Below are 10,589 nucleotides of genomic sequence, written 5' to 3'. Positions count from 1 at the left end.
GAACGACAACCTTGTATCGAGGCTTTGATCCAGTAGCTGACTGCCGCGTGGTTCAAAAGAACACAAGGCTGGTTTGCAGTTGATGGTCTTCAAGTTACACAGTGTGAACGCTTGTGCTGGCTAGAAATAATTGATATTCAGCACACAACTAGAGCTAACCTGTAACAGAAGTTAGCGCCAACTCTGAGTCGGCCGCCAACATAGGCTTCCTTAGGACCTAGTGGACCGACAAGAGCATCATATCACATGCCAGAACCACGATGTCATTTCTTCTGACCGAAGCAACTGTGATAAATATGTATAGTTGACTCTCTCAGCCAGAGCTGTCGTCCGTCGGAGCGTATGCTGACACAACAGGCAAACACCGTTCACCACATCGAGATACATTGGTCTTGACTAAATTAGTCAACCGAACAGCGCAAAGATGGTGATTAACTGGAACCCAGTCCACTCAGCCATGAGGCTAGGCGCAAGTCTCACACAGGAAATATCTTCAGCCATCGCATTGGGACCACCAGACACCCGAAAAGTAATGCGAGGAATCTGGACTCGTTCCGAGCGGTTTGAGGTGAATGGCCGAAGTGGGGTTTTGTGGGTGTTTCGGATACACAACAAACCTATTGAGAGAACAAGGTCCGAGGAAGAGCTACTTGGCGCCCAACTTGTCATACAGCACGCACGCTGAATACCCCGATATGAAACAAAACATTTGAATTCAGTGGTGGTTTAGTTTGATTTATTTTACTGGATGGAATCTAGGAAGCAGGGGTTAATTGATAGCTGGATGAGTCAAGATTTGGATGAATGACTGCGCAGAAGTCAACGAATGGAGAGCCGTAAGCGTAAATGATACTTCCTGGTTGCCCATGCCGAACAAGAGGTTTTTGGGTGAGATACCTCACGCTGAGTCCCCGATATAAAAGTCTGAGCGGGGAGGCAGTGGTTGTTAGGGTCTCCTGAGGAACCTTTTCCCAAAGTAAACGACTCAAATGTTTGCTCCACTTGGGTGCAAGGAACTGAACTGGCCTCATGACACCGGTAGAAAGGCATATATTTTTTACTCCCAGTACGACAGCGCATAGCAGTTACTTGAATAATGCGCCGGCGATCATGAACAGCCGTTGGGCGATCGGAGTGAGTTTTATAAATTCCCTTTTGTAACCTGTATTTCCTCAGAGGGAGATACCATCACAGCCTTCATAGAAATAGGGACTTTGGTCGCCTGGAGGATGCACCTTACTACCTTCATACTACTGTCGCAGAGGGAAGTACAGCCTTACGTGCAAACAGACTCGTGTTTTTCGCAGTATGGTTAATCGCTTTTCACCGGTCTGCTCCACGCTGCCATTCCTGGCATTATTGAGGAATTGAGTTTCAACTAATATAGCCCGTAAGATCATTGCAACATAGAAGCTCGACCACCACAACAGGGTATTAGCTACGGTTGTTTCCAGTGCCTTCAGTGTAGACACCATATGAACCCAGGCAATCCAGGTTTTCAGTTGATAACCTCGACTACAGCACTATTCTTGGTGGTGTTTGGGAGCAATGATGGCTTTGAAGATGTCCATCTATTGATGGTGGAGGAAGTGTCCAAATCACTGGAGTTAACAATGTTGGATTTGCTGCTCGAGTCCAGTAACATCAAACCATTGATGGTAGACCTATTTGTTGGACGCACGGCCTCAAGAACGTATTCTCAAAGACTAGTGTTCAAAAAACTTCATTTCACAGGTATCTGAGGCGCGCAAGATTTGATAACAAACGGGTAAATTCAAACCTTAGTCTTGTGATTAATTTCTTTTTCTGTGCCATGGTACACATTTCAGTGGTAGGAACCTGAGTGCCAGAATCATCCAAGTAACTCGTGACCGTCCCTAACCTGGTCGTTCGGTAGTGGCTGTAAACGGCCCGTTAAAATTGAGCTCTGATGGTGGAAATTCTCTGGTTTACCTGGTCACTATGCCTTCCACAAGTTTTCATCTTTTTGACAAATAAGACGTGCTTTGCATTTGTGCGGCGATGTCTATTCCTTAAGAGTAGCACTATGGAACGAATAATGTTTCCAAACCGAAGGCTGCACTTATTCGGGGATTCCACATACTCCGCAAACTCAGCGTGAGCAGCAAGTTTCAGAGGCAGGCAGAGAAATTTCAAACAGCATATCAATGATAAAGTTGAAGGGGATAGAGGATAGCCTTGTCTTACACCACTGGATGTGGTGAACTCAGGTCAGAGCTCCTCGTATACTTGCACGCACCCACAAGAGTTCGCACATAGTGCTCTCATAAGGGAGAGAAATTTGAAAGAGACATCTCTGATCGTCGGACACTCCCAAAGTTGCTGACGATCCATAAAATCAAAAGCAGCTTTCAAATCCAGAAAAACGTCCAACGTGGGACGTCTGAAGAAGTAGTGCTGTTTAAGAATGTCTCAAGGTAAAGATATGGTCGGTGCATCCTCGACCAGGGCGAAACCCAGCTTGGTTCTCACGAATCTGTCGCTTCCCTCAATTCCAACACGGGACAGCAAACGAACTTCTGATATCGTGTTGAAAGTTTATTTCCGTTAGGCGGAATTCCACACGGATCCCACTTTACCGCTCGCAGTCAGGTGCTGCTACGGCCGAGAAGCCTATCTCGCGCTAGATTAGCCAAAAGTTCGATGCTGGTCCGGCATCAAGCCAAGACCTGATTCGCCGAAAGTTCGGACCCAACATTCAATCACGACCCGATATTGGCCGAATGCTGGGTGTTAATACAGGTTGTGTATCTTTGGTGGTTGTTTTGACGCTATAGCTAGCTTCGAAGGCACAGACTGAGAACTAAACTGAGGAAAATACTGTTACAAAAATTTCATCATTTAAGTCAATGTGAAAGTGGTGACTATTCACCCGGGCATTTAAATGACTTGTCGAACTGTTCTTTCAAAAGGCACGAGTTTTTGGTTTGATCTACTGTTCATCATTTGTTTTCCTCGGGAACTGTCGCAATATCGCAGCAAGCATTCTCGCGCTCGTTGTACCTCTTCCTTAGGACAAGAAGTTTCCTGGTTTATGGCTTAAACGTAAACATAATTCGAGGAATCATCAACAAAACTTGTGGAATCCCCCGCGGCTATGCTTGGGTTCGCGGGTTTTCAGACCGCGTTTGTTCAAACACACATAATCGGCTGCGAAATGTAGGCATTCTACGTCTTGAGCTGCCCAGCTTGTTACAATAGCTTTCCATAAAAGGCCCCGGATGGCCAAGTTGGGAGGAAAATACGGGTTTGAATCACTAATGAAAATATTCAAATCGGCTTCCGGGACTCGTCCTGACAATCCTTGTATATGTTTAAACGTGACACACTGCTAATAATGTTTCTGAACTCTTTGGTGGCTCTCGTTATTTAGAACATCGTGCCAACTGAAACATGAGGCGACCTGGTGCAGCACATTCAGTTTAAAAAGAGTATCACAACCGAGGAACCCAGCGGAATCTCAAGTGAGTCACCGATGAAAACCGAATTGGTATGCAAACGAGTATTTACAGTAGGCATGTTGTTTTACAAATAGACAAAGACGAAGATGTCGTCCATCCGTCTGCAGTATTGTCCCAGATTGCTACAAGGCATGCGATGGCCGCAGGCGTCAACCACTTACCGATGGCGTTCGCTTAAAAGGTAATATGCGTTTACTCGACTGATTGTTTTTGTGTTACGTAAAAGTTCGTCTCAGTCAAGCGTACAAATGTGAAAAAACGCATGTTTATATCTTAGGAGTCTCATTAAACTGCAGCACTGACAATAGGCCCCAGTGTCAATTTACGCTATTCAATTAGATAAACATTGGCTTTGGAAATTAGACAATAACAAGTCGTAAGGTTAAAAAATACGATCGAATTCTCCAAATGCTTTCTAACTTGGCAAAACTGGTTCACCGAGAAAAGTCACATCTCCGATATGGTTAAACAATTGTGGAACCAATATTGTCCGCCTTATGGGATTGATAAAAAAGTGGTTACATGAATCCAGTTGATGTTGGTCCTCAGTTTTAATATACCAGATTCATTAGGAGTACAAGGTGTCACCCAGTTCAACCATAAAAGACAGATCGAACAAATCCCAACCGAAGGCTGTTTGCAGACATGCCATCCACTCCGAAACGTTCCCCTCAAACGAGCTGACAGTACGGCTGTGATAGAATAAAGGTGTGCGGATGGCTCCACAGTACACAGGCCAAATGCGCCAAAGCTGGACGCAATTCCCCCTTCCTTTTAAAGAACAAATATAAACCAAAGCAATCAGTTTATAAAGTATAAAACGTGATGGAATCCAAATCAAACGGAGATGTACAGTGTTCACAGCAGCCCCAATCCTGAGGTACATTCATTACATATATGAGCTATACGGAGTAATGAAAAGAAGAGAACACAACTTACGGTAGCTTGAATTTTATGAAAATCCTTAGTGTGATGAAGGAAATTACTATGCAGCTGATACCAAATGCCATCAATAACACGCGATTTAGTTTCGTAACACGCGCTTCATTCATCTTGTCCATCACAATGAAGCCAATACTCCCCAAAGTGAACATAAAACTTGCAGCAAGCCCTTCCAGTATATATTGGCTATTCATTCGCCAAACCATTATAGCTACCTAACAAGTATTATGAGTACAAGAATTTGACAACGGACTAACCGGTCTTTGATTTCCTCTGGCATCCGTTTCTGAACCCATACTGGGTGGACCAACGATCATGTCATAAATAACTCCTGAATTAGAAAGGTACAGAGAGAAAACCATGAAAAACTGCTCATTCGTAGATGTTAATGACTCCTGGAGAAAAATCTTGGACTTTGACGAAGTTTCCTTGTGGTTTGCAAACCCAGTGAAGTAAAACTGAACGTGACGACGTGTAAAACGGTTAAAACAACTGCAAGAGATAACCTGGATCGGCCTTCCTCCTTGCTTTATATCATGGTCTGTAGGGACGACAGCTGAAACAGCTGGATGTCTACGTGTGCGGATGCACAGATTAGGATAGCAGCAAGGTGCATCGAGGTGGGAATGTAATCGGCCAGTAACTATACGAATTCAGTCCAATGTCAATCGGCTAACTCTCAAAATATTTCGCTTTGCATAACCGAAGTTGGACACACGTTGCGGTAATCGAATAAGGAAGATCAGTTTGGCGAAATATACTCGTTTGCAAACTAATCACCTGGAACCCAGCTGAATCTTTTGTTTGTGATGTTTCCGTTTGTTTTGTTCAGCCATGCAGTTAAAACAATAGAAGCACTTCAGGTACACAAGGATCGACTGAAGCAACTGCGGAGGTGACTAAGAGAAGGACCCAGCAGTCACGCTGGAGTAAACAATGCAGAATTTAGAAAGGCGCCAAACAAGTTTGCGTACCAGTATAAGTCGACATTTCTTCGTCATCATCACCATCAATGAGAGAAATACAATTGTAGTACATACTAGTGCTTAACTACCATACAACAGTGGAACGAACGCAGATTTTCTTCTTCAGTTGACTAGCACTGAAGCACTGACTCAGTCACCCATCATTACCACGAAAGAACGTTGCTAATTAAGTTACATTGGCTGAATATACAGAAATTTCTTACATTCAAATCACTTAGGCCAAAGTAATTAATGTGAGTTCACCGCACTAATCAAGTCTAATATGACACACAGTCCTTAAAATCAAATCATCATGGGGAGCAAGGCACCGGTTGTAATTTTTGTTGCTTAAATATCATTCAAACAAGAATGTGGGTAGGGGAAATGGGGTGGTTAATTAGAGCAAAAGGATACATCCATGAAGTAAAGAACCGACGATTATACGTCAAATGAACCTCTATTTTGATATCCTCCAATAGAATATGCCGCATGCCGGTTCAGGTAGGCGGACATCATAAATAACGAAGAATTTTCCGTGATATGATACTACTGACAAGCCTGATGAAGACTTCGCGCCCGGATAAAATGCCGTCAGCGAGGTTAATCCGGTATCCATAGGAACTATGTCTAAGGAAAGCCTAGCGAACGATAAACAAACTTAAGCTATGTAGTAGCAGCACGCCTACCACTGTACATCCTGTGGGGACTGCAACCGCGTGCAGGATTGTCGCTGAGTCTCGACCAGGAAGACACGAAGACCCACAGTGCCCAAACCACAAGTAGCTACATCCATCTGAGATACCGGCATTCGGAAGCAGTCTGTCGTATTTCCCATGTCTGTTGACATCTGGAGGGATAAATTTACTAAAGAAGATACCGAGGCTACTGAAAGGCCAAAGTATGGCGTATAACAAAACCTAGGTTGTTAGTGCCTAACAATATCAAACTAGACTTGAAATATATACATATGGGCTACGAGAACTAAAAAGGTAATAGTTACATCAACCCCATGCAAGTCTCATGCGTTGTTCGTAATTTCGGTGTTATTGAACATGTAGTCCTGGTTTTGCTGCTATGCCGACTTTGCACCAAAATGTCTTGCGCAGAAGCTACCCATGAGAAATGGGCAACTAGCATCTCTGTGCAAAGCACAACCTTGTGACGAATTCCTTACACCATATATAAGCCAAGCTAGTCCACATTAGTTCTGACGCGACTGGTCATGTTATGCACACGGACATTGATACAATTCACGGCTGTCTAAAGCCGATAGCTCATTTCACCATAAAATACGTTGTGCTTCACTTGAAAGATAATTTTTTTAGCTCTGTAGGCTGTACTGTGGCTATAGTAACGCACACATGAGTCAAAAACGACTCTTTTCGTCATTCTGTGAAAAGCAACTGGATTGAGTCGAATTCAGTTTATCAGTTATAAACCGCGTACGAAGGATACATTGATACCAGCTATAGGATGCCACAGAATGTACGCCTCTTCATCGTTTCCACTCAGCACATTGCCTGTGGAATAGGCGGTCTTCTGATATTCCGTACCCTAACCAGCGTAAACCATTAAGTGTAAGCAACTCATCCAACCTCTTTTCTTTCTAAAACTATCTCCTGTACCTCAAATCTTGTACACTGCTAATACGGTTTTCCCATTAGGCTCGACCTATGCTTCGGAGACATTGAGTTTTGATCATGGAGAGCCTTCATATATTCCCTACATAAGACACGTTTCTGAACCACAAAACACCATAGATACACAGTTGCGCCGGGTTTCTTTTGCTGATCTCGGGTTGGTATCAATGTTCCACTGAGGCTCATTAGGTTCTTTCCGATATTCTGTTGATGAACAGTGTTGAATTATTCATCGCTTATGATCAACGATTGTGCGAACGAATGGTCGTTCTGTCGTTTTGTCCGTGGTCAGTAAATTCGCGCTCTAACCACTTGGTCCATCTCGCCCCCCCCCCATACAACCATGTCAATTTATGTGAATAAAGTTGAAAGAATAAATGGTGCGGTGTGGAAACCTGGGGCTGACCTACCAATAACATCCAAGTTGCCTACACCCACAATACTCAGTCAGACAATCTGGACAGAAATAGACAGCAAGAGTGCCGCTGACACCGGTTAGCCGCAGTGTCACCAGCCACGCAGGGGGAGGTCACGTGGACTCTATCCTGGGAAACAGCGCCCAAACCTTTCGCAGCATCCTTCATTCCTCTCTGCCATGCCAAATTCTGCCCACATTTCTGCCCAGAAAACTGGTCGTCAGGCAGTCTAGGTAGAAATTGACAACATGAACGCCAGTGATATTGATTAGCAGCCATATCTTGCAGCGTCTCCAACCAGGTGCAACGGGGATCGAGCGGTCCCCATCCTGTTGGACGAGTAGCACCGACAGCACCCAGACTTCTCGTAATCTCTTTCGCACACCCCTGCCAGGTCAAGGGTTGGCCGCCTCTCTGCTTCTGCCACTCTGTGTTAGGCATGGGAAACAGCACTCTCGTCGGCAAACGATGGTTCGGCATAAGCAACACATGTCCCAACCAACGCATCTTCTGGCGCTGGACACATTCTTCAATGGAAGTACCCGTTGATCAACCGAAAACTCGCTTTTTAACTGCCCCATTACGGATTCCCCGGCACTAACCCACAAGAGCTATGGTTCTGAGACGGTTGTCGAACGCCTGAAGGCGTCTCAGTTCCGCTGCTCGAATAGGCCAAGTCTCACAGCCATACCACAAAACAACCCGAACCGTATCTTGCTACACACGTCCTTTGAGATTCAGGGATATACCACTTTGACGCCATAGGTGTCTCAAATTAGCAAACACGACCTGAGTCTTGCAGATTCGTGCATTCACCTCATCTGTCACACCACAAGCAGAACTAATACAACTTCCAAGATACGTAAAACGTTCTACAACTTCCAGTACCTCTCCCTGGGTTTTAACAGGAGCGTTCAGTGACTGCGAGCCCACCAGCATGACCTCAAAGTTCGTGGGTGCAAAGAACTGGACGACTTTGGTCAGTTCATCCAAAAACGCCTGCGCCTTCTTCTCCTCTTCGAAGATGAGAACGATGTCGTCTGCACATTCCAAATCGACAAGGTTTTTGTCAAAGGCTATTTGAAAACCAGAGCTTTGAAGACCTTCCAGTGTTTGCTTCAGTATCTCATCGGTCAAGAAATGAAATAGGAATGGAGAAAGTGTGCACCACTGACAGACACCGCTTTATATACGGAAGCTTTTGGAGAGCTCGTTCTATAGTCTCACACATGCGGAAATGTGAGAATACATAAGACGTTATGCACTATGCAAAGAGGTGAAAATCTCGACCCAGTAAGAGTTCAGGTGAGACATTAAGAGGAGACTCTAGAAGAGATTCCGGTAAAATCGTCTAACGGGTGGATCTGTCAGTCTCTCACTTGCCAATCGACTAGTCCACACCTTACACGGTCCAGGGAAACGTAGGGTGAGGTGACTCCGGACGGGTGCGGGGTCAGGACCCACAAATGTGTCCCAGTCAGTTGTTGATCCGCGCCATCGGCAACTGATGGTAATGTGATCGATTTGAGTTTGTGGCCGGTGTACCGTCGAAGACACCATATGGCCAGACGATTTCATCTATTCGGGAAGTTCGTACTGTATAAAAACAGCCTGTGATCAGCACCCAACTGAACCAATAGTTCACAATTATCCGTACGTAACGAGCCCAATCCATATCGATCACCTAATTGAGCCTCGGATGCGCTATCTTGTACGTTTAGATCTCCGGTAACCACAAAGATATCTCGGCTTTCAGCTCACCGCAACAAAGCATCCAGGGCGTCGTAAAAATTGTCATTGATGGTGTCAAAGATACAGTCAGTAAGGCGTAAACAGACACGACAAACATACATTGGTCGACATTCCATTCGTAAGACTCCTTCACAGACGTTGCCAGACGAACCGCACAGAAGCAACTATCAACGGGTATACAGTCAAGCAAGGATACTTCCGCCCGGTGACTTAAGATGATACCAACTCCTGCACGCCCTGTCGCAAAAGCCTTTGGATCACCAGAGGTGCGCAGTCGGAAGCGAGTGGAGAGTGATGGGACGGTTGGTTCGACCACTGTGATTGCATCTTGAATTCTTGTTTCTGATACACAGTACACATCAATGCCAAGCGAGTCCAGTGTGACTTTTGTGTGCTTATTATTATACATCATCATCAAAGACACCAGTGTTGGCACTGGTGCTTCACTGCGGTATATTATTATGCCTACCCTAGATGGCTCAAGTGGTTAGAGCGCGAATTTACTGACCCGGAGGTCGACCTCTGCTTCTCGACTTCCCCTGCCTAGACTTGGGCGACCTGGTAGTATCCAAGCCCTCGTGCTTCCTTCAGATAGCATGGCAGCTAGACACCGGAAGAATGTTAGAGCTGAACAATTTTTTACCCTATGTACTCCTATTGAACGCCTTTATTTACACTGTTAGCTCATCCAAGCTTGTTCCTAAACAAGTGAAATGTTTATCTTCGAAAACCCGGACTCTGTTCTAACTCGTTCTCAGACTCATTCTAAACGTTTCAATTTACTTGTCCAGGAACACAACCCACCCGCAGCTACGACATCGGTTCTTCGACGCTGACCCAAACTCCGCAGATGCGGCAAAACGCGGAAATCGCTGGTTTCGTACCTTCGACACTTATCTGAAAGCTGTCGAATCTTCTAAACCAGACAAACCCGAAACTCATCCACTTTGTGGATCCGCTGGTATACGACCACATTGCTGATCACATCAATTATGAATCTGCGAACGACACGTTACGAAAATCATATGTCCGCCCAAAAATGTCATATATGCCCGCTACCTGCTGCAGACCTATATGCAGGAGAACGGACAGGATATTGAGAGGTCGTAAGAACACTGAAATCATTAGCCAAAGACTAAGTTCAAATCGGTATCTGCAACTGAATGTTTAGATGAGTGCGTGCGTAATGCTATAATTAACGGCCTGGCGTCCACGTCAATCCGCGAAAAACTTCTAGCACAGAGCGAACTTACTCTGGACCAAGCATATCAGCTTGCTAGATTCTTCTAATTGGCTCACAAACAGTCACAGTCATATGTTAATAACGAACCTGTATTCTGCTCTACGATTCCACTCGAATCTCGAACTACATGTCGATCCGACCACTGCTGC

The 10,589-nt window shown here is 45.0% G+C and overlaps 1 protein-coding gene across 1 annotated transcript; it reads right to left on the bottom strand.

The window, feature by feature from the left end:
* Positions 1–237: 237 nt before the first annotated feature.
* On the bottom strand, positions 238–4,630 carry T265_06769 (hypothetical protein; the record flags this gene model as incomplete). Its single annotated transcript, XM_009172122.1, has 3 exons — positions 238–396; positions 2,251–2,404; positions 4,422–4,630. The coding sequence occupies 3 exons, from the start codon at positions 4,628–4,630 to the stop codon at positions 238–240; spliced, it is 522 nt and encodes a 173-aa protein (XP_009170386.1).
* Between the last annotated feature and the right edge of the window lie 5,959 nt (positions 4,631–10,589).

Source organism: Opisthorchis viverrini, assembly GCF_000715545.1.
Source record: "Opisthorchis viverrini unplaced genomic scaffold opera_v5_145, whole genome shotgun sequence".
Classification (NCBI taxonomy): Eukaryota; Metazoa; Platyhelminthes; class Trematoda; order Opisthorchiida; family Opisthorchiidae; genus Opisthorchis; species Opisthorchis viverrini.
Note: the sequence above shows the minus strand (reverse complement) of the source record. Positions and strands in the feature narration are given on the sequence as shown.